At 40.3% G+C, this 24,542-nt stretch overlaps 1 protein-coding gene and 1 long non-coding RNA gene across 4 annotated transcripts in view; one reads left to right on the top strand and one right to left on the bottom strand.

Annotated features, from left to right (window-relative positions):
- The window catches only part of PTPRB (protein tyrosine phosphatase receptor type B), a 121,015-nt gene extending 104,513 nt beyond the window's left edge, over positions 1 to 16,502 (top strand). For both annotated transcript variants that reach the window (XM_004053562.5, XM_004053563.5), the window contains 6 exons: positions 1,740 to 1,874; positions 2,936 to 3,058; positions 3,245 to 3,408; positions 5,769 to 5,904; positions 13,177 to 13,297; positions 16,233 to 16,502. In XM_004053562.5, coding sequence (XP_004053610.3) covers positions 1,740 to 1,874; positions 2,936 to 3,058; positions 3,245 to 3,408; positions 5,769 to 5,904; positions 13,177 to 13,297; positions 16,233 to 16,255 — 702 coding nt within the window. In that variant the 3' untranslated portion in view covers positions 16,256 to 16,502. The remainder of the gene's footprint in view (positions 1 to 1,739; positions 1,875 to 2,935; positions 3,059 to 3,244; positions 3,409 to 5,768; positions 5,905 to 13,176; positions 13,298 to 16,232) is intronic.
- LOC129525680 (uncharacterized) overlaps positions 1 to 17,610 on the bottom strand; it is a 50,331-nt gene extending 32,721 nt beyond the window's left edge. For both annotated transcript variants that reach the window (XR_010129365.1, XR_008670106.2), the window contains exons 1-4: positions 17,471 to 17,610; positions 16,816 to 16,956; positions 15,121 to 15,227; positions 10,101 to 10,275 (exon numbers count right to left, since the gene is read on the bottom strand). This is a non-coding gene — a long non-coding RNA (uncharacterized lncRNA). The remainder of the gene's footprint in view (positions 1 to 10,100; positions 10,276 to 15,120; positions 15,228 to 16,815; positions 16,957 to 17,470) is intronic.
- Positions 17,611 to 24,542: the final 6,932 nt, after the last annotated feature.

Genomic DNA, 24,542 nt, shown 5'->3' with positions numbered 1-24,542 from the left:
CTACTCTCTGCAGTCCTTAACCAAGATGAGAGCTTCCTAAGGAAGATGGACCTCCCCTGCTAAAGCTGCCTAGCTAGAGAAGCTGATCCCATGTTATTTGGAATCTTCACAACCACAGACACAACTCAAAGGTTATATCAAATCTTTGGGCTCTGGTTTTGGTTAGCATCTTGCCACCTTCCTATGGCATACTGCAGTGGAAAAAGCTTTCAGGTCAAACAAATCTAGGTTTGAATCCCACTTCTGCCCCTTGTTGATTCTGTGACCTTGGGCACATTATGTCACCTTTTTGGGCCTCCATTTTCTTTTCCAAAAACTGAGGATAATAATATTTACCTCAAGCAACCATCCACTCACCCAACAAACACTTAGAAATTAAGTGCTAACTGAGCTGTTTACAGGCATGGGATAAGATGGAATCCTGACCCTAAAGGAACTCTCAGAAGAGTTGAGGCAAGAAAAGGCAATGGCATGGGAAACCTGCCACAGCAGTGCCTCTCCTACATTGAAAGATGTCTGCGCCATCTGAAGATCTTGTGAAAAGGCAGATTCTGATCCATCAGGGCTGAGGCAGGGCCTGGGAATCTGTATTTTTCTTTTTTTTTTTTTTTGAGATGGTCTTGCTCTGTCCCCCAGGCTGGAGTGCAGTGGCGCGATCTCTGCTCATTGCAAGCTCCACCTCCTGGGTTCACGCCATTCTCCTGCCTCAGCCTCCCGAGTAGCTGAGACTACAGGCACCTGCCACCACGCCTGGCTAATATTTTTTTGTATTTTTAGTAGAGATGGGGTTTCACCGTGTTAGCCAGGAAGGTCTCAATCTCCTGACCTCATGATCCGCCCGCCTTGGCCTCCCAAAGTGCTGGCATTACAGGGGTGAGCCACTGCGCCCGGCCGAGTCTGCATTTCTGACAAGCCTCTTGGTGATTTCAGTGCTGCTGGTCTGAGAACGGCACTCAGTAGTAGCGAGAGGCTAGAGATTGCCATGGGGCATCTTGGAGAATATCCCCCAGCAGAGAGAAAGATAAAAGAAGGCTCAGCCAAGCAGGCACCATGCTGAGGATAAATAAGGATTGGTCAGATGAGAGGCAGTGTTTGGGTGGGCGGGGGTGGCGATGGCAGAGGTGACATATTGTGGAGACCCTGAGGAAAGGCAAAGAGAAAGAGCTTTGACTAGAATTGACAAGGAATTGCTGTCATTGCTGGAGTGCAGGAGTAGATGAAAATATCCCGCTCTTGGACTGTGGTTTGGATTAAATAAGTCCTGACCTGCGACACATTAGATGGTAGATGCTCAGTCAACAGTGGTTTCTCTTCCGTGATGCTTCCTGTGGATGATATATCTTACCAAATTATTCTGACACTGATTATCCAAAATGACTAACACTATTCTACATTAAATAGGAAAAGAGCCTGATTACAGTCCCTCCAACAGTCTACACAAATACCCCCCAACACACACATATAATTGAGGGTGAAGTGCTTTCTAGATCATTGCCTAAGTCCCCCATTTGCTTTCAGAATAGACCCAGGCAAGTAAAAGGGAATGTGGCTCTTAACACTAGTTCAATGTTCTGACCTTTGTCCTTCCTGCTCCCAAGCATTGACACTTGTGTTAGTATCTTTTTCTGAAGTCAGAGACTTGGCAGAGACCTCCCTATCATCTAATCTGAAGAACTCTTTGTTTATAGTTCTGAAGAGGCCCATTGTTTCTGACTCTCCATATTGTAAATTCATTGCAGGGCAACAACTTCAGAAGAGAATACATTGTCACTCAGGGACCGCTTCCTGGCACCAAGGATGACTTCTGGAAAATGGTGTGGGAACAAAACGTTCACAACATCGTCATGGTGACCCAGTGTGTTGAGAAGGGCCGAGTGAGTAAACAGCCTTCCTGACACCAAAGCTTTGCTTTCTGCCACCTGGATAGAATTCTGCCCCATCATCAAAGTGAAACCCCGCAAAACAAAGTAGGGATCATGTAAGAGCATTGTTAGTGACTTATACCACTCTGTTCAAAAGACTCTAATAGTAAACCCAAGTGATGCCTGATTCTGATTCTGGGTCTGAAGTTCCAGTCAAAGCTGTTTCCATTTGATGACTGGGATTATCGGCAGTGCCCATTACACCAAAAATTACCTGGCCACTTGGCTACTCCATTCTTCAGTGCACGGCTGGAGGAGAGACCCTGCCAGAGTCACTGGACCTGCCCCTCATCCCAGGAAAGGAGAAGTGAGTTGTAGACTGTGTTGGCAGACACAAAGTAAAATAATAATCCAGACAAATCAACCAAACCCCCTTGTAATGCACTTATCATCCTCTACTTTATATGGTTATTTTGAGGATTAAAAGATTGAGGATTAAAAGAGAGATTACGTATAAAGTGCCTAGTATCTGCGCTCAGTAAACATATGCTTACAATCCTCTTCCCCTTGTCTGTATACATGTAAAGGCGAGCTTAGCTAAACGTTCTAACTTCTCAAAGATCTCTTGGCACATGGCCCACGTTAGGACAGTGACATAAAAATATGAACGAAGAAGGGCCAGGAAGACAGTGCCTTCCTCTACCCAACTAGATATTTCTTTCTTTAGAAAGAACAATACATTGTGAACCACAGTTTACCTGCTAGTGGAACTGAAATGCTGAGGGGGAAAAAAAAAAAAAAAACTCAAGCCATAAATTACTGGGCCTAAAAAAATGAGTGAACCCAAAGGTTGGAGTCAGGGGTGCTCCTTGTACAGGCTCTCCCCTTCACTTGGAGCAGCACCTCAGCTTCAGCACTGGCCATGAGAAGGTTAATATAAAGTAGATGGTCAAATTGCTTTAGCAGCTGATCCCAGATTCCTAACTTAGGAAGACATTTAGAGGAGGGAAACCCTAGGTTCACCAAGGAGTCACTATTCCGGACTCATGTTTTTTCTGTCTGTCCTGTTCTAGGTAAAGTGTGACCATTACTGGCCAGCGGACCAGGATTCCCTCTACTATGGGGACCTCATCCTGCAGATGCTCTCAGAGTCCGTCCTGCCTGAGTGGACCATCCGGGAGTTTAAGATATGCAGTGTATGTTAGCTTGCTTGACTTCATTTAACAACCGAGCTTGGGGAGATGAACGAGATCTGTGAACCCCACTTTTGCTGGTTCCTCTCTTGTAGTTTCAGCCCACAGGAGTTGCTCCATGGCTCAGCTGTCAAGTTTGAAGGTTTGCATTGGACAGTTCCTCTTTTATCCTGCTCTCTGCTCTTACAGGAGGAACAGCTTGATGCACACAGACTCATCCGCCACTTTCACTATACGGTGTGGCCAGACCATGGAGTCCCAGAAACCACCCAGTCTCTGATCCAGTTTGTGAGAACTGTCAGGGACTACATCAACAGAAGCCCGGGTGCTGGGCCCACTGTGGTGCACTGCAGGTACTAGGAAACCTAGCAGCCAATAAAATGGCAGCCATAAGGGGGTTGTGCCTGGGAGTCTGGAAAAATACATAAGCATGGGGAATTTGGTGGGTGGAGGATTTGTCTGGACCAACCAGCCTGCCTCGCCCCCAGAGGGTTTTATAACGTTCCTCCCCTTCTGCCAACATCATTTCTCTTCCCTGACTTCTTTTCCACTTTCTTCCCCTGTAGCCTCTCTCTCATCCTCACTCTCCAGCCTTCTCTCTCCCTCTTGCTTTTTTCCTACTTTCTGAAATGCAAAGTCCTGATGGGAATTCCATGCTTTCCATCATCAGGCATATCACCTTCAATCTAAGTTCCCAATAACTCCCTTCACATTCTAGCCAGGAAAGTGAGCACACAAGCTTATTCTTGCCTCTGGCCATTCTTCCATTTTGGAATGGCTTTATCTCTCTTCTCCACCTAAGTCCTACCTATCCTTCAAGATTTATTTTCTAATCTTCCCTCCAGGTCTAGTAGCATGTCTTTGTCTATTTGTGCTGCTAAAACAAAATACCACAGACTGGATAATAAATAATAGAAATTTATCTGTCATAGTCTAGAGGCTGGAAGTCCAAAATCAAGGCACTGGCAGCTTCAGTGTCTGTTGAGAGCTTAGTCTCTGCTTCCAAGATGGTGCCTTGTTACTGTGTCCTCCAGAGCAGACAAAGGCTGTGTCCTCACATAGAGGGAGGGATGGAAGGGCAAAAGAACCTAGCTAGTTCCCTCCAACTGTTTCACAAGGCACCAGTCCCGTTCATGAGGGCAGAGCCCTCATGACCTAATCACCTCCTCTACCTCTTAATACTGTTGCATTGAAGATGATTAAGTTTCAACATGAATTTTTGGAGGGGACACAAACATTCAAACCACAGCACAGCAATTGCCATCTGTAGCACCTAATTTTTTCTCTTAAATTTGTTCTCTTGATTTCTCTTTGCTTCAGTCTGTCCAGAAAATCAACCTAACAAGTGAAATCTCTCTCTCTCTGGCGAGCCTGGTATCTAGCTAATTAATGTTTGCAGCAACATTTTGATAGCCCTAACTGAATGGCACTAATAAATATGGAGCAGGGAATTGCAGCAGTAAGAGAAATGCCAAGTGTACTCATCTCCTCCCTGTCAGCCCAGCACCCTAGGAGCCCTGCTTTCCTATGTCCTTGGAACCTTGACACTTTTAATAGGAAGGTGAGGCACTCACCTCAGAGCTTTCTGCTTTTTGAAAAATGGCAGGCATTTTTGTCCAGGACCACTGGAGAACTGTTATCTTATAAATGTGTGTATCAAAAATCCCCAGATGACACAACCATTTTGGGGAGGAATTTGGCAATCCCTAGTGCAGCTGAAGGTGTTCATGCCCATGACCAACCCAAGAGTTCTGCTTCTAGGTGTCGACCCCTGAGAAATCTCCACATATATTCATGTTCTTTGCAACACATGTTTTAATAGAGGAAAATTTAAAATGATCTCACTGCCAATGGATTAGCAGTGGTTTATGAAGAGAATTAAAAGAAATTAGATCAGCTGGGTGTGGTATATCCTGCCTCTAATCCCAGCACTTTGGAGGCCAAAGTGGAAGGATCACTTGAGGCCAGGAGTTCAAGACCAAGCTGGGCAACTATTAGGGAGACCTTATCTCTACAAGTCTTTTTTTTTAATTAGCTGGGAGTAGTTACACGTGCCTGTGGTCCCAGCTACTCAGGAGGCTGAGGTGAGAGGACTGCTTGAACCTGGGAGGTCGAGGCTGCAGTGAGCTATGCTTGTGCCACTGCACTCCAGCCTGGGCAACAGAGCAAGACCCTGTGAAGGAAGGAAAGAGGGAGGGAGGAAGGGAAGGAAGGAGGGAGGGAGAGAGAAAGAAAGAAGGAAGGAAAGAAGAAACGAGAAGATCTATATGTAGCAATATAGATAAATCTGAAAACATAATATTGAGTAGGAAAGTTGACAAAAAGATACCTAAAGCACATATGTTACCATTAGATACCTAAAGCACATATGTTACCATTTCAGTAGATTTTTCAAACATAAATGTTGTTTATAGATTTACCTGTATGTAGGAAAAGTATTAAAAACATGCGTGGAAATGATACACAGTAAGTGCAGAGCAGTACTTATCCCTGGTAGAGTGGAGGAGGGACAGGAAGGGAGTGGAAAGAGATAGAAGGCTGTGGGGGGGTGGGGTTGGGGGACTCTAGGTTAAACTTATTTGAGAGAAGGAAATATTCCTATCTTCTCCCATAACTGGGAAGGGAAAAAAAAGATTGTGCCAGAGTCTCTAGATGCAATCTTGAAAGGCAAATTTAATAAAAAGGCTCGATCTTCCTTTGCCATCTCTTCTAGTGCTGGTGTGGGTAGGACTGGAACCTTTATTGCATTGGACCGAATCCTCCAGCAGTTAGACTCCAAAGACTCTGTGGACATTTATGGAGCAGTGCACGACCTAAGACTTCACAGGGTTCACATGGTCCAGACTGAGGTAAGAGTTATAGACTGAAAGTTACAGGCCACCCTCCTCCCCACTATATTCCCACAAAAAAATATCCAGGACTTTAATCTGACAAGGGAAAATAACTATGAGACATTAGGAAGAGAAAAAAAGAACTGCATGTAGATATTTTCTAAGACTTGTTATTTTAAAACAAATCTCACTGGTCTTGAAGGTGACCATTTTGGGGATCATTTTAAGATAGGCTGGCAGATGAGCATAAGAACTTCACTTAGGAAAGAAGAAGATCCCAATCTCTTCTCTCCCCCAGCCCCACTCCCTCCACCTACACCCCCATTTCAGGAGACCCCAAGGGAGTGTATGTAGATGGTAAAGACCACGTGCTTCCATTTGTGCAGCACTTTGACATTTGCAGGGCATTTTTGAACATGTTATCTCATTAAATTTTCACAATAACCAAGCGAGACATATTATATTCTACTTCCAGACTAGAAAATGAAGGTCCAAAAGCTTAAGGGCTTTGCACAAAGCCCACAGCCATGAAGTGGCTGAGGTGGCTTGGGCACTATTCTAGAGAAACCTGGGCCCTTGAGTGTGCTATAAGCGTACTAGCCTCAGGGTCAGATCTCTTCCTCAATAGAGACCAAGCATTCACTCCTCTGCATCAATGCCTTCTAAGGCTCAAATTCTCTTACCCTCGTGTTTCACAAGTTTTTCTCCAAGTAACTATGCAAAATCCTCTGTATTAAAAAAAAAAAAATCCATGGTTGGAAAAGTAAAAAGTTCTACATGCTTCTGTGTCCCCTCTTAGAGCCACAGTACCCAAGGACAATGCACAGACAGCAATGCTCCATAAAAAGAGAGCTTCCTGCAGCCAAGGCCCCCTTTGAGCTTTATTGAACCCACTAATCCCAAGACCACCTTGACCCCTGAATTCTTTTCTTGTGCAGCACATATTAATATCCTGCATTCAAGCCAGTAACAATTGAACCAGAGAAATGAAAATAAAAATTAAAAATATTCTGCAGAACTCACATTTGACAAAACAATGGCATCATTGCCTCCTGCAGGCAGGAACCTCTGCCACCACTATTGTCCTGGGCTGGGAGTACTTTCATTATAAGAATGTTTTATTATACAAAACATGGCTGGGTACAGTGGCCATACCCGTAATCCCGGTGCTTTGGGAGGCCTGGAGGGGGGCGGATCACTTGAGGCCAGGAGTTTGACACCAGCCTAGGCCACATAGCAAGAGCCCATCTCCACAAAAAATTTTTAAAAAGAAAATACACAAAACTAGGAAAAATAGTATAGTGAGTTTCCATGTACCCAAACCCCTGCTTCTACAATTGTCAGTATTCTGTGTTCTTTTCCCATCTGTATCCCACATTTAATGTTCCCCTACCCCATGACATTATCCCACTGAAATATTTTAAAGCAAATCCCACTTATCATATTATCTCATTCTTAAATACACATATACATATATACACATATGTATGTGTACACGTGTGCATGTATATATGTATGTGTGTAATACATGTCATATTGCATATATGTGTATATGTATACACCTATATGTGTACATTTGTATGCATATGTGATATTACATATATTGCATATATACATATGTATGGGTATATAAGTGTGTACATGTGAACATGTATATATGTATATGTATATTTGAGATAGACTCTTTAAAACTATGACCACAATGTCATTATCACATCTATGTCTTTCTTAACCGTAATTCCTAAATCTCACCTAATATCCAGTCAGTATTTAAATATCCCTAATTATATCAAAAAATTACTTCTTTTTATAAAAAACTATATTTGGTTTTCATTAGAATCCAGAGTTTACATATTTCATTTGGTTGAAGTGTCTCTGAAATCTTTTAATCTATAATCCTCCCTCCCATTTGTTTTCCATGATATTTATTTGTTAAAGAAGCCAGCCCATTTCTTCGGTAGATTTTCCCACATTCTAGATGTGGCTGATTGCTTTTTCATGGTGGTAATATATTCCTCTACTCCCCATGGATTTTGTCAGCTGATGGTTAGATCTAGAGGCCTGATTAAACTCAATGCTTCGTGGGTGGTGCTGAGGGCTTTCTGTTGCATGACATCAGAAGGCAGATCACCATGTCTGTCTCTCTTTCAGCGCTGAGGAAACTGACAGTGAGTTCAGGCAGTGTCAGCCTGAACCCTTCATTATCCCCATCAACCCTTCACTTAATGGTTTTAGCAGCCACTGATGACCTCTGCCTAGCTCTGTTATTTCATCAAAGGTTGCAGAATTATATTACCCTGTATCATAATTATTATCCTTTAGCTTTCTCCACAAGACTATGCATTCCTAGAGGGTGGGAGCCTGTTTTCCTCCTCTATATCCTCAATATTTTTTAATCTTTTAAATGAATGAACAAATATCCTACAATTATGTTGCTAAAAAGTCAGCATTAATATTTTGTTAGTTTATTGTCACTTTCACAAACTCAAACCCTAATTAATTTGTAACTTGGGAAAGAGGAGGTTATCATATTGTAAATAGTCTCAAACTGTGTGTATTTATGTGCTCTAGTAATTGTCAAAGGATTCTTGGGCCATGTATCACCTCCATACACCTGCCCCAAACTCATAATGCATTTTGGCAACTAGGAGGGACTCTACTGTCAATATCACTGGCTGACTTTCAGAGCAGAGGTAACACAATGTTCCTCTTCCTCCTTTTCCTTAGAAATAACTCCATCTTTTCCCTGTTCTGTTCTCCTTTTCCTCCTGCCTCACTGAGGATACTGTGGCATAGTTCCTCAGCTTGCCTTCTTAATGTTTGAGTTCCCCAAGGTTTTGTCCTCAAGGCACCACCCTTTCTCTCAGTCTTCATTCTTTGTGATATTCTCCATTCCCGTACATGCTCATGTTACCCAAATCTAATCTCCTGCCTCTGCATACATGTAAATACCTGCCTACCAGATGGATCCCCCCAAAAGCCTTATAGCCATCTAACTTCAAAAAGATCAAAGAAGTCAAACTCATTCTCTTTCTTTCAAAAAACAAAACAACAACAAAAACCTTCCTCCTGCTTTTGCACCTTCCAGTTTCATTTAATAGTATTGCCATCCATGTGTTTGCCAAAGCCAGGGAGCTGACTTCTTATATATTTTAAGGGATGCAGTCTCATTATGTTGCCCAGACTGGACTCAAACTCTGTGCTCAAGCAATCTTCTACAGATGTGCACCACCACACCTGGCATGCTTACATGCATGGATATGTGCATTTATTTATTATTTCTATTTTTTGTTTGTTTATTTACGTGGGGAGATAAGATCTCACTATGTTGACCAGGCTAGACTCAAACTCCTGGGCTCAATGGAGTGGATTTCTTTTCCTCCAGTTCCCACATCCAAGCAGTCACGAAGTCCTTTCCTTCCCTTGGAGCTAGCCCCTCATCCCACTGCCCTTGCACAGCCCTTTATCAACTCTCATTAGCCCTGCTAATGAGTAGCCTCCTGGTGGGTCTCCTGCCTTCAGCTCTGCCCTAATGATCCTTCGCCACCACTGCCACCATCAAAGTTCCCTTGCTGACTCTGCCAGCTCCCTGCAAAAAAATCGTGAAAAGCTCACCACTGCTTGTAAAATGAAGTTCAAACCTCATCCTGGGTACAAGCTTCTTTATAACCCGGCCCCTACTTACTCCTCCAGCTTCATGTCATCGTACTAGCCACCACCAGTGTTTAGGGTCTGCCAAATTAAGGAAGGTTTACCCACCTGGGCCAGAATCCACTTTCAGTCTTTCCATCATAATGAAATAAACATTGCAGTAAGATAAAATTTTCTCTCTCCCTTTTTTCTCAAACAAAATTCCAAATGCTATCCAGGTATTAGGTTGGTGCAAAAGTAATCACGGTTTTTGCCATACTTTTAATGGCATTAATTGCATTTTAATGGCATTTAAATGCATTACTTTTAATGGCAAAAACCGTGATTACTTTTGCATCAACCTAGTATCATCTGCCTTGCTTTAAGCCTCTGCTGAAGTTGAGTTGTTTCTACAGGCTCAGAAACCCTGGTGCTAGAGCTGGCATTTGGTAATGGGAGTGGGTGCAGAGGGGTGTGATCTGTGGCTGAGCCCCTGTGGGTGACTATTTCAGCAAAAGACAGAGGACATTTGGACCCCTTGTATTATTTTTCTGGGTCCATGGTGACAGTGAACTTCAACTTACCTCTGTCTTTATTTGAGATACAAAGGGATGCAGGTCTTCACAAGTTTCCAAACAGCAAGCATTTCTAAACAAAGAGGCATTGGTCAGGTGATTTGTGAGTGTCCCTTCTTCTTTTATGCTGCTTTGAGGAAAATTTGCAGCCTGACCCTGAGAGACACATTAAGGGAGCAATAACCTGTTAAAGAACAATAGATGATAGTCACAGTCTCAATCTCATTTGCTTCTCCTGGGAAGGAAACACTGAGATGTTGTAGGACTAAGGACCTCAGGTTGCATTTGGGGCATTGTTCGAGGGGTTTCCCATGACCCACGCAACCAGCATTTTAGCTGCACTAGACTTCTCATGGTTTCCAGAATATATGTGAAATTGTATGTTATGTTGCCTTACTTCTTTGCTTGAATTCTTATAAATATCACCTTTTCTCTTTAGCTTGATAGTTTCCTCCCCTCAAAGTGAGCCTAATGGCTTTCTCTCCTGTATGAAACCTTATACACAATTGTATCTTATGTTTAGCATCTTATAGGTATTTGTTCACTAAATACTAAGCCATGCACTCAGGGATCACAAAGAGACTGTAATACTATAAATAATATCTAATACTCCAAATATTGATGAAATTGAATGGAACTGAATGTGTAAACACTAAGCCAAGCCTTCACCAGTTAACAAAAAATTATCTTTTGTGATCTGAGATTCATATATTTTGTCTACTTTTCATTAAGAATAAAGTGAGAAGCACATTAACAATCTCACCGTTTTAGTAGTAATCATTTTCAAAGGGACGTTCTATTGGGAAAGGAAGAATTTGTATTTAAGGCAAGGCAAATTAATAGATATTAACTTGTTTCAAAGCCCATGGTGAATCATTGTTAAAGAATTTATTAATAGGCCATAGCATAGATGCACTAGAGTTCATTCACAGCTTACCTCTAAAGTCCCAAAGTAATGTAATATCCCAGTAGAACTGAAAAGATGAATTATGCTTTGGGTGGGAGGAAACAGGGAGGTGTCAGCCTATAATTTGGTGGATCCTTTTTAAGGTAGCAAAAAGAGACTGCTTTATACTAACAACCATTCTCAGATTGTACCTTTCTCAGATTTTCAAGACTGAGATTGCATGTAACATTCATAATAAATGACAAAGGTCTGTGAGCAGAAAAGCAGAGAATAGTTATCAATATTATTGCAGGCCTCACCTCTTATTGATTTGTTTAAAATGTCCTTTTCTAGGCTGGGTACAGTGGCACACCCCTGTAATCCTAGCACTGTGGGAGGCCAAGGCAGGAGGATGGCTTGAGGCCAGGAGTTTCAGACCAGCCTGGGCAACAGAGCAAGACCCTGTCGCTAAAAAAATTTTTTTTTAATTTATCCAGGCCTGATGGTCCATACCTATAATCCCAACTACTCAGGAGACTGAGGTGTGAGAATCACTTAAGACCAGGAGTTCAAAGCTGCAGTGAGCTATGATTGTGTCACTGTACTCCAGCTTAGGCAACAGAACAAGACCCTGTTTCTTAAAAAATAAATAAATTAATTAAATTAAATGTTCTTATCTATTGATTATACCAGACCTACCTTATATAGTCCCATGGATAGCTGGCCAAGCTAGGTTCCAATCAGGGACAGTATCTAGTGCCAACCCATAAAAATAAGTACCTGTTTACTTGGAAAGATTGTTAGTGAGGAAAGAGCTAAATTGTTCTACTTTGTATCTCAAACCTCTAAAATACTTTTAAGACTGACTACACTGATTGCCTTAAACACAAGGTCTGGAAATATTTTTCAATATCTATCTGTCTGACATCAATCTATATCCTTTAATAGACAAAGGATGTTAGCTATAAAACAGACCTTTGCCTCCTTGTTTAATAAGTGGGGAAACTGGGATCCCCAAAAGCCTGATGGCTCAGCCTGGCTGGAGGCTGCTGAGAGCCCAGTCTCCTTCACTGCTCACAACTCCCTCTGAGCAGTTGCTCAGCAAGGGAAGTTATCAGCAAGGGAAGGTTCCGCAGAAATCAATTTCCTTATAAGAGAACTCAGGGAGTATAAGGAAGGGGGCCCAATGCACAAGCTTGGCTGCCTGTGTCTGAGACACAGTGGCAGTGGAGGTCTTTATGGTCACCAAAGCACTGACTCTTCTACATCTATTTATATTTCAAAAGTAGTAAATTCTTAAATAGCCAACAGATGGGTCTGTCCTCGCTATGTAACCCTTGTAGTTCTCTGCAGTTAGCCAACATCTTTGAGATTCTTCCACGTGGCAGACCCAGATGCTGAGAGAACAGAGGTGGATAAGACACTGACCTTGCACTCAAAGAACTAACAGTCCAGCGAGGCTTATTGTACACACCTCCTTTTTTTCACTATCTTCCTAGAATAAAGGGAACAAACCAGCAGAGTATGCAGTGAAATGATTTTCTCATTCAGTAATGCAATGAAATTGGGATTCATCTAAGAAAACTGGTGTAGTGAAAAAGACATGAACTTTGAGGTCACATCTCCAAGATCAAACCCTAGGGCCCCATTTCTTAGCTGTGTGACCTTGGAGAAGTTACTTTTGAGTCTCACTTTATACTGATAATTGTATTTACTTCACAAGGTTTTTGAAATCATTAAATGAGGTAATTTATGTAAGCTACATAGGAGTGTCCGGCATTCGTTCATCTACTCAATTTGTAAAGGACCTACTACGTACCAGACACAGTTGTAGGCTCTCACAGAATATTTTATATATATATACACACACACACACACACACACACACATATATATACGTACATATATACACATATATATACATACATATATACACACATATACACATATATACACACATATATACACATATATACATAAAAAGAATGAAAAATGCCACCTCTCTGCCCATTACCATTGTTCTCTTTTCAGTGATAATAAAAGACAGTCACTCTTTTATTTACCAGAGACCATTAGTGAAGCGATGTTCAAGAAATTTGCTAACTATATAATCCCATCATTGTCAACAGTTTGTGAGTTTCTCATCTTTCTTATGCATGAGAATAGGCCCTCCTCTGACATGTTTTTGCTTTTCCACAGTGTCAGTATGTCTACCTACATCAGTGTGTAAGAGATGTCCTCAGAGCAAGAAAGCTACGGAGTGAACAAGAAAACCCCTTGTTTCCAATCTATGAAAATGTGAATCCAGAGTATCACAGAGGTGGGCACTTACTTCACTTACTTCCCCAAGTTTCTTCATCAAGATATGGTCAATCTGGCGAGGCATAGAGGCTTACACCTGTAATCCCAGCACTTTGGGAGGCTGAGGCAGGAGGATCACTTGAGCCTAAGAGTTTGAAACCAGCCTGGGCAACATAAGGAGATCCTATCTCTACAAAAAACTAAAAAAAAAAAAAATAGCCAGACATCATGGCGCATGCCCGTAGTCCCAGTTACTTGGGAGGCTGAGGGGGAGGATCACTTGGGCTCGGGAGGTCAAGGCTACAGTGAGCTGAGATCGTACCACTGCACTCCAGCCTGGGTGACAAAGCAAGATCCTGCCTCTAAGAAAAAAGAAAAGATTCTAGCTGAGTGCAGTGGCTCATGCCTGTAATACCAGCACTTTGGGAGGCCAAGGCGGGCAGATCACCTCGAGACCAGCCTGGCCAACATGATGAAACCCCATCTCTACTAAAAGTACAAAAGAGCCAGGCATGGTGGCTCACGCCTGTAATCCCAGCTACTCGGGAGGCTGAGGCAGAACTGCTTGAACCTGGGAGGTAGAAGTTGCAGTGGGCCGAGATCCCACCACTGCACTCCAGACTGGGCAACAAGAGCGAGACTCTGTCTCAAAAAAAAGAAAAGAAAAGAAGAGGAGAGGGGAGGGGAGAAGAAAAGAGAAAAAAGAAAAAAGAAAAAGATTCTGGAAACCATTAATAACCTAAAGCTCTTCCAATGTACACCACCCATTTCTTCTCCTACCCATAAAGAGTGGCAACGGGGAAGAGAGGGAGGGTAGGGAGGGGGTTCCTGCAGCTGAGCAGCAGTTTCACAAGGTATCTCTTCCAGCCTAGCTGAGGATGCCTGCTATGAAGGACTCTGCTTAACTTTTCTTTTCCAAGCAATAAGCTTCACTACTTGGGGAGGATGCTTTGAAATCACAACTAGTTCAAATTGTAAAATCCCTTTGGAAAATAATTTGTCAATCAAGGTATCAGGGTCCTTCATATGTTCTTATCTTGTGACCCTGTATTTCTCCTACCACACTATATACAAAAAAAAAAAAAAATTATGCATGAAGCTTTTTGTAGCTAAAAGTTTGACAAGCCTGGGCAGCAAAGTGAGACCCCTTCTCTACAATAAATTTAAAAATTAACCAGGCATGGTGTGCACCTGTAGTCCCAGCTACTTGGGAGGCTGAGGCAGGAGAATCACTTGAGCCCAGGAGTTGAAGGCTGTAGTGAGCTGTAATTGTGCCACTGCACTCCACCTGGGTGATAGAGCAAGACTGTATCTCAAAAAACAAACAGGTTGGGCATAGTGGCTCACGACTGTAATCCCAGCACTCTGGGAGGCCAAGGTGGGTGATCAGCTGAGGTCAGGAGCTCAAGACCAGTCTGGCCAACATGACGAAACCCCATCTCTACTACAAAAATTAGCCGGGCATGGTGACGTGTGCCTGTAGTTCCAGCTACTTAGGAGGCTGAGGCAGGAGAACTGCTTGAACCCGAGAGGTGAAGGTTGCAGTGAGCCAAGATCATGCCACTGCACTCCAGCCTGGGCCACAAAGCAAGACTCCATCTCAAAAAAAAGAACAAACAAACAAAAGAATGCTATTTTTGAGGATGTTATAATAGCTAAATAAAGAAAAGCAGGATGTAAAACAAAAACAACGCATAAGGAAAAAGACTGGAGAAAATATAAATTTCCCTGAACATTAGAAAAACTATTATTTTTCCTTCTATTTTTTGCATTTTATAAATGTTCTAGAATAAGCACATAACACTTTTCAAGTGGGAAATTCAATAGAAAAAAAACACAAACCTTACAAGGCACAGTTCTGGTCAAGCAATAATTAAATGACAAGAAGGGTCCTCATGCGTCGTCTTACTCTGGGGCATGGTGAAGACCTAAGTTATCACACAGGCAAACTGCAAATGTGAAGGAGGATTGTATTAGTTATCTATTACTGCCTAACAAATTACCCCAACATTTAGCAGTTTAAATCAGCATTTATTATCTCACTGTTGGCTCTGGCCCAGAGTCTTTCAGGAGGTTGCAGTCAAGACTTAGACTGGGGCTGCCATTATCTGAAGGTTTGACTGGGGCTGGAGGACTCACTTCATAATGGCTTGTTCACATGGCTGTGGGCAGATGCAGCCACAATTCCTTGCCATGTGGACTGGTATCTCTCTATAAATCAGATAATCTTTCTTTGACAAACATTATTTCATACCCTCTTATCTCCATTCTAAATGATCTTCAACAGGTAGTGTCTCCTAACCTTTTACTTAGTTCTACCACCCAGCCTAGCCAGTATGTTAATGAGTTAGCATCTGTAAAGCACAAATAAAGAGCTACTATTTAGAGGAGTCCTTTGTAAATCAGATAATTATTTTGTATTATGAATAATTACAAATTACACCCTAATTTATCTGTATAGTAAATTAAGGTTTTTGCATGGGAGATTCCTTAAGAGGCTTCAGTATGAGCAAGTTCTGAGGGATCTTGGAGGTTCCTTTGTCTTGTTTTGACTTAATCTTTTTTTAGAGTAATCTTGAGCACTCCTGAAAGAAGCTAACTATGGTATAGAAAAGGATAACCACCACGTACCTGAAGGCTAAGATTCAGGTCCGAACTCTCGAACTAACTAGCTGTAACAAGCTGTGTAACCCTGAGTAAGTTACTCTGCCTCTCTGGGCCTATGGCTTCATCCATAAAAACAGAGGCAATGGGCTAGAATCACTAGTCCCTTCCAAGTCTAATAATCTGTCTTTCTAAATGGAATTACCTGGTCCCAACAGGAATGGTCTCATCTTAAACTAGGTTGAGCTATGTGTTTCTGCTGGTCTTTCACATTGGTAATTTTCATAAACAGCGCAAACAATTATGACACACCCTGCGGCAGTCTCTAATTACAGTGTTCTTCCTTTCAGATCCAGTCTATTCAAGGCATTGAGAATGTACCTGAAGAGCTCCTGGATAAAAATTATTCACTGTGTGATTTGTTTTTAAAAACTTGCTTCATGCCCTACAGAGGTGCCAGCTATTTCTGTTGATACTATGTATAATTTATTAATCTGGAGAATGTTTAAAATTTTATATAATTTAAAGGTAACAGATATTATTGTACATAGTTGTATTTTGTAGTTTCTTCTGTAAATATGTATTTTTCATAATGTTTAATATTAAGCTTTATATAATACTATTTTTCCACACTAAAGTGTTCATGACTTGTTCTACATAAAACTAATTCAACCTGTATGACAGGACTACTGGTAAAATGCATATGGAGGTGGTGGCAGAGACAATCCTTCAGGTCATGTTTTCTACCTGTTTTGATATTCACTGGACAGGAAAAAGGGCAGGGCTAGAGAGAGCAAATACTATGGCTAGATTTGCTGCATTGCTGTCCCATGAATCTCGAGAGCCAACAGACATGTTCTAACTTGCTATTAGGACAAATGTGACAGTCAAAAAAAGGATTAGAGGGAGGGAGAAAAAAGAATTAAGCAGTACCAAAGCTGAACTAGATGCTTGTGTCTGAACTAGTTGCTCTCTCTCCTTTCTCCTTCCAGGGATTCAAGCCAAAGTGGTCAGCTCAGGGATCATGTAACTTGCAGTGCAGGCCCAGGATGGTAGGATGCAGGGTTGAGGGTTCTGATAGAGAGTGATTCCAAACAGAAGTGATGAATTCCTTTTGTTAATAAGATGCCAGCTATACCCAGACTGGAAACATAACATGCAAAGCACTATCTATAGTGATTAGAGATCCTTTCATTGCATTCATGGTGTGGAGTGTGAACATCCACACCCATACTGTAATGTATTTATACACACTAGTTTCTGTCTCATTTTCAGTGGTCTCCATTCCTAGAAAAGTCACAATTATCCATTCCTACTTGATTTCCCATTAAAATAATATTATGGTAGCAGATTGTGCCCCTCATTAAAAGGCTTAATGCCAACAGTTTCATAGAAATGACTACAAACATCATATATAGTAAATTTAAAAACAATAGCAAAAACAAAAACAGTGGTCTTCAGTAAAATTTTCAAAACTTCTTTTAGTAAATCAATGAAGTCAAAATGTCAAGTAATCACCCAAAGTTGCATTTAATAACAAAAGGCACTACATACTGTACCAAGTTTATCTTCAATATTTGTGCCTTACTTTGACTATAACAAATTCCAATGAGTCAGAAAGTATTTCCTTCATCAAGGTCCAGTTCCGACAGCATTCCTGGGAAAAATTTGAAAGGAGTTTGTATGGAATCTTCATAGATACCTGAGAAGATGAGCTGGAGATGTTTGCCTTTTTCACACTACAAATTTTTCTGTAATAAACTTGGGAATTAGAGGTCAAGTTTGTTGATGGCATAGCTTCCTTTGCATAAAGAGTACATTTCTTTTCAAAGTATATATTTTTGTAACCTACCATAAAGTCCATAAGTGAATACAACAAATGTAATAGACATAATAATTGAAAATCATTGGCTATACCTAAAATAGTTGTTTATAATTAAATAACTCTACACCCAATCTGGAAATTTTTCCAAGGTTATTTGAAGTTTACAAAAATGTGAAGCATAATCATAAGCTTCAAAGATTCACAGTTTCATTGTGCTCAATGCCCTTGTGAAATGACAGTCTTTTAAGCTCTGATTCTGTATCAAGGAACTAAGTGAATCTTCTGGAAATGAAAAGGAACAACATATGTGTAAGTGCAGTAGATGTACCACCAGCGAGAAAATAGAGGTCAGAGATCTACAACGTGTGGCATCCATTAGAAATCACCTTTCCTACATTGAAAAGAAAAAAGAGAAAAAGCAGAATTTTACACTAATGTTGCTTGATGCAAAGCACATTAATGCTTGGAAGGATACATTCATTTTCGACTTTTCATTCACTCAGAAAACTTCTAGTAAGTATCTGCAACCTGCTAGGCACTGTTCCAGAATCTACACATTTCTACTCACATAAAGAGAATCCTCATAAAGTTAGGATTGTTGTTACTACCTTCAATTGAGCTTAAAAGACAGCCTCATCAAGGGAATGGGATAACTGAGCCAGTCTAGGACAGTGGTCACCTTCCACAGGCCACACACTGGAAAGTGCTAATGCTACTTCAATAGCAAACCTCTGGATCTAGGAGAGAGAGCAATTAATTGCACAAACCAGGAGTTAAAACCATAAAAAAAACCTATACATCTGTAATAGTAAATAACACTCACGTACTCTGGCAACATCTAGGATAGTATCAGAATTATGTAAATGGACATGACAGGGAAAAATTGTAGGTTTTTTTAGTCTAATCCAACCCAGGAAATGTTTATTCCTACCCTACACCTAATTTTAAACCTTCTTAGCAACAAATATTTCACTATTCGCTCCTACTCCCGGGAAGACTAAATATATAATTGACTTATTTATTAAATTTAGGAGAAAAAAAAGTTTTCCTTGACATTCAGCTCTATTGGATTTATTTCCATTTAATTGCATCATGTGTTATGTCTTGGTAAACACTCCATTTCCTGTCTTGGTGGGCATCCTGTCTGTGCACCTGTGCAGTACACTTTAATCATCAAGGCTTCAAAGTGCTTTTGAGCTATCAAATCTTGGGAGAGTCCCATCTAGCATCTTAATAATTATTTTTCCAAGTTCGTTATAATTAACTCCTTTAACCTCATCTCATTAAATCAATTTTGTATTATCATTCTGTTGTTCTCTGGAAAGCAGCCAATTGTTCAGCTCTTGAATCAGAATTTTCAAAGACTCACCTCTCTTACCTGGGCTTGCACATATTTGTCCTAAGTAATTCTCTATCCCTTAAACCTCTGAGTCCCTCTGTTTTATTACTTGCCCCACTCCTCCTACTTGAATATGTTTGTTTTCCCAGTTGAATGTGATTTTTATCTACTGTTCATATTATCTTTTATACCCATGAGTATAATTTCGTAGTCCTTTCAGGTTCCACATCATCAAAGAGATGACCATAATTTCACTTTTTTTTGAAATGGAGTCTTGCTCTGTTGCCCAGGCTGGAGTGCAGTGGCACAATCTCAGCTCACTACAACCTCCGCCTCCCAGGTTCAAGCGATTCTGCCTTAGCCTCCCAAGTAGCTGGAATTACAGGTGACTGCCACCATGTCTGGCTAATTTTTGTGTTTTTAGTAGAGATGGGGTTTCACCATGTTGGCCAGGCTGGTCTTGAACTCGTGACCTTAGGTGATCCACCCACCTCAACCTCCCAAAGTGCTAGGATTACAAGAGTGAGCCACCGCACCTGGCCAATTCACTTTTAAATACTAAAAGGCACACAGCACACAGACATTTTCGGGGCAGTTTTCTTTGGGAGGGTCTTTGATAAATTTTGTAATCACCTCTCGGAAGAAAGCCCAAAATGACATGTGAAAATAATATTAAACCATTTACCAGATGTCCAGCAATATAAAAATAGACCTCACATGCTACCCTTCACATGCTGATTCTCTTGCCTTGCTGTTTAAGGATACAGTTTCTTATGTTAAACATTTTCCTTACCTTTTGCAATAATATTATTGGCCATATACTAAATTCTCATTCACTTAGCTTTCTAAGAATTCTTTGAGGTTGGAATCCTGAAATCATAAAGCTACCAGATCTGCACAACAGCAGTGGTAGTATCTGAGCCCAAACTCTGAGACGCTCTAGAGTTTTAGTTTACAAACATGAGCCAGACCAAACCTGACCTGGTGAAAATCAATAGGTAATAAACTGCTTGTATATGATAGCAGTTCAAGGGCTTTCTGGGTTCCATTTCACTGAGGAAATGAAAATATTATAACTGATTAGCCAAGACAGAGTGGCAATAAGGAATAACTGATCCTCCTCCAAGTTGCAGTGAGCAAGCCCTCAAGCCTACCTCATTCCTGAAGAGTTGAAGGAGAAAATGCCGTGCTAATTTTCTGCCCTGCTATTTTTAACCTGAAATTTAGAATTACATCAGGTATTCAAAGAATGTTCCCTATCAAAGGAAAATCTGTAAACGATGACTGCAAAAAGCAAGTGAAATGATGCAAAGAGAAAATATTTGCAAAAGAGAATCTAACCAGACATCATCATGAAGATAAAATAGCATCTCTTCTGTGTGGCCTGGGTGTGCTTGGACAATCCTGTCACACGTTTCTATTAGGACATGTTGCCCTTTTGAGGATTCACTCTATGTTGGCCAGATGGTTTAACTGATTAAACAATTGAATCAATTTATTTTGCTTTTTGAATTGATCAGATATTTAACTAAATGTACTCGGTTTGGCATTTTAGACACACTGCCTTAGATTCTTGTAGTGCATGATGACTTTGAAAATGTTTGGCCATTTTAGTTAAAATGCAGGGTAACATTTGATGCAGCCACGATAACAGGAAAAATCTGTTCTGTTCTAAAAATGTTTCTAGCAATAGAAGTATTTCTGGCTAAGAGAATACTCTTGACTTGTAGGGAGGCTCCCTCGGAATAAATGTATGCAACACAAATAAGGCATTTTATTTTTTAAAAGATTGTCTATATAAGATACACTTATTAAATAAAGAAATTGTTGGTGAATGCTCTGAAAATAGAGGCTTATGTAATGGAAATAAGAGATTAACAGGTTTACCAAAGATTATTTTTATAACCTCTATGCCAATTCACATGATCTTATATAAGACACCAAAATAAGTTATTCAAAACTGTGAATAATGTCAGACAAATGCAATGTGTCCCTTCTAGAACAGTCACAAAAAGAATTGGTTATAGCTATTTTAATAAATAATATTCTCACCCCAAGAACAAGCTTTCAGTTATGCTGAGATGTTCTAATAGCTGTGTGCGTAGATAAGCACCTCCATCAAGAAAGGAACACATGAAATTGTGGCTTTAAGAGTTTGTGGCAGAGTTGGACAGCATTCCATCTGCAGGTTAGTAGGAAAGCCTGTACCAGCCTTTGTGGAATGTCCTAGTCTGCCACACTGACAAGAGGGTGCACCAGTGCTCTACTGGAAGAGTATTTCTGGTTTTCTATGCAGGACTATTGGGCTTATAAATTCTTCAAGAACAAGGACCAAGTCTTTAATCTCATCTCGACTCCTACTTTGTGGAAATTAGTGCACAGCTCATAGACATTCTACACACACTTCTTGAAATTGCTCCTGGCCTGATATTTTGGATGTTAGGTAGTCAGTGTCCAATAATACTGTTGTCCGTGCAGGTTAATCTAGCCATTCCTTCATTTGTGTGAAGCATAAATAATGTAAGTAAATACAGCAACTGAACTTTTTATGTTCTATAATAGAGCACTTTTATGTTTTTAATATCATTTATTATTTCTCTGAAAATCCAGTTAAGATGGCAGATGATTCTATTTTTTCATATTATAGCATCTACCCACAATATTTCTAACTAACTGTATTTGAACAAAGAACTTCCTTAGTCTTTCAATTTAAATTATGTATTTGCTTAATACATTTTTATATTTGTAACTGTGGTAAAAAAAAATCTATATAGCTTCTTGCATACATTCTCACTAGTACAGGAATAAAACTGCAGTTTGTTGAAGGAGAGTGCTCTGTCTTCTATTCACCTGCTCCTCATTTATCAATTTTTGTCATCTGTCTGTTCAGGAGAAAGGCCAAAAGTGACTGCTTTAAAATGAGAAAAATCTTCCAGGACATTATCATGAAGAATATAGTTGTCTTAACCTTTAGTCCTGTAAGTACTGAGTTGGTTACCTACAGTATTGTGTACATAATAATAGACTCTCCAGCTGACCGTCTCCAACTAAATTCCTGTTTTCAGTTCTTTACTTCATTAATAACCAAAATGTCATCTGTTACCAACAGTGTTGGTGTACTCTCAGAGGTACTGCCCTGGCTAGATTTCCACTGAGCCCTTCAGAGACACTTCACACATTTGCGGACAGTGTGGCATTTGGTAAAGAGACGCCATGACTATTTCCAGAGTTATGAGTTTGCCCTTTTGCCTTTTTCATATTTTAGTGGAAAGATCACTGTCCTTCACAACTCCAATATTTCATTTTTCTATAACTTGTTCACAGAAACCTTTATTTTTTAAAAAAATGTACAGTAGCAGATTTACAAATAAAATCATTAAATCAAAGCAATCCTTCCTTTTAAAACAGTTTCTGGACTCAAAGAAGTAGGTTAACAAAATAAATTCATCTATGAAGCTAGATTTTTTTTTCCAAAGTAGCTATTTGACAGAATTTATTCTTAAAGAAAAAGAGTATTGCAATTTGAACTAATCACTTGGTAATTTTGCTGATAAATCTTCCATAATCATAAAATATTAGAGCTGGAAGGGCCAACTTGGGACCAAGAATGTAGGAAACCAAGACACAAGTTTAAAAGCAATACAGCAAATAAAATAAAATATAAAAATAAAAATAATACAGCAAAATAAGACAATGCTGAAATCAAACCTGGTTTTCCTGTTACTCAGGGGGAGGACCTGTTCATATGTAAATACGGACAAATAAAAATGCTGCTCATTGCCAGCACAGTGGCTCACACTTGTAATCCCAGTGCTTTGGGAGGCTGAAGCATGAGGATCACTCGAGGCCAGGAGTTTAAGAAAGGTGCTCAGAAGCCAATGTACACAATAGCTACTTCCAACACTAAGGCAGAACTGTCAGTGGAACCTTTAATGTTTTGCATGGTTAATCCTCTTTTTTTGGTATCTCATATGTCTGGAAACACCCATGTATTAAACAAATCTCAGGCTGTATTTAAGAGTCATACCTGAACAAAAGTCATCACAATCTGAAATCTGAAATAATATTACATATAAAAGGAAAAGGCAGGATTTTTCTAACACAATATTATTATAAAACATTATTGAAACTAATTGTATCAAACCTTCTAGAATCCAGAAGAGTTTCTACAGCTAGATTTTCAGAGAACTGGCAAGACTTTTGATGCTGCTGATGAAAGGAGCATTCATAATAGAAGAGTAAAAATTAACTGGTAGAATCCAAGCCTGAATAGTAAGAGAAAACCATGCAGGGATGGTTCTGTATAGAAGTTAACCAACATTTACCTCCTCCCAAAGGAGGTAACAAACCCCAAAGGCCGTGCTCACTAAAATATCTCCCAATCCAGTATTTTCCAAGGAAAATTTTACTATTATAATAGAGAACTGCTCATATGAATGAAGCTTGCTTTTTTTCTAGGATTTGTTGTGACAATAACTTCTCCTTTGACCAAAACTTTAGTTAGGTTCCTCAGTGTCCTCTGCCTGACTAGGACCATCCTTGGGCTTCCCTCTCTGTCCTCGTAGACTCCAGTTTAAAGTCAGGTTAGTGAAAATCCCCCAACCGAGGTACCTGACCACCCTTGATATCTTATCACCCTGGCCTGCCTTCAGCAGGAATTCCCTTTACCCCTGATGTTTCCTCCTCTTAGTGAGTTTTCATTCACTGACCTCCCATCCTGCTCCTGCTTTAAATAGGAAAGCTTAATTTTCCTTTTTAATTTAATCCCCACTTGTCCTTGCTGAAGTTGAAGATGAGTCCAATTTCTCTCCCCTACTGCAAAACCCCATTGCAGATGTCCTTATACTTACTACTACGGCCCCTCTTAAATAAAGCCTGCCTTGCTGTCTTTAACAAGTGTCATGAATTAATTTTTCTTCAACAATTTTAATGATGCAACAACCTTTGTGTAAATTATCTTAATATAGAAGTACTTTCCTCTTTGGCCCCTGGAAGAAACTTGGCATCTATTTACATCTTAAGAAAGAATTGGCAATGAAATATGTTTCCTATCTCTATTATCCTGCTGCAAACCATTGGTGGCCAAGAAGTTTCTGTATCTTAGGGCTTGCCAAAGAGTTACAGTAAACAACAACAACAACAAAAATCACAGAAGCTGACAATACAACCATAGAAACAAAGTGCAATAAGAGTGGAGAAGTTCAGAAGCCAGGGAATATTTCTAAGTCTATGCTTTAATCAGATAATACTATTTGTAAGACATATAAATTTAAACATTTTAAGACTTTTTTTTTTCCTAAAGAACTTTGCAATGACCACTAACTTAGTCGTCACCCAAGTTGACGTTTCTCCCTGACTCAGAACAGATAGCAGCGGGAGGAAACAACTGCCTACCTGCAAAGAATAACACACCAGCAATAAAGAAAGATGAGCCAGGACAAAAGGGGAAATAAAACGAATGGTCCTACCTTGTTGTTGAGGCTTTAGTGGAGGACT

The sequence above is a fragment of the Gorilla gorilla genome, chromosome 10 (assembly GCF_029281585.2).
Source record: "Gorilla gorilla gorilla isolate KB3781 chromosome 10, NHGRI_mGorGor1-v2.1_pri, whole genome shotgun sequence".
Lineage (NCBI taxonomy): Eukaryota > Metazoa > Chordata > Mammalia > Primates > Hominidae > Gorilla > Gorilla gorilla.
The sequence above is the reverse complement of the archived record's forward strand: the minus strand, read 5'-3'. Positions and strand labels throughout refer to the sequence as shown.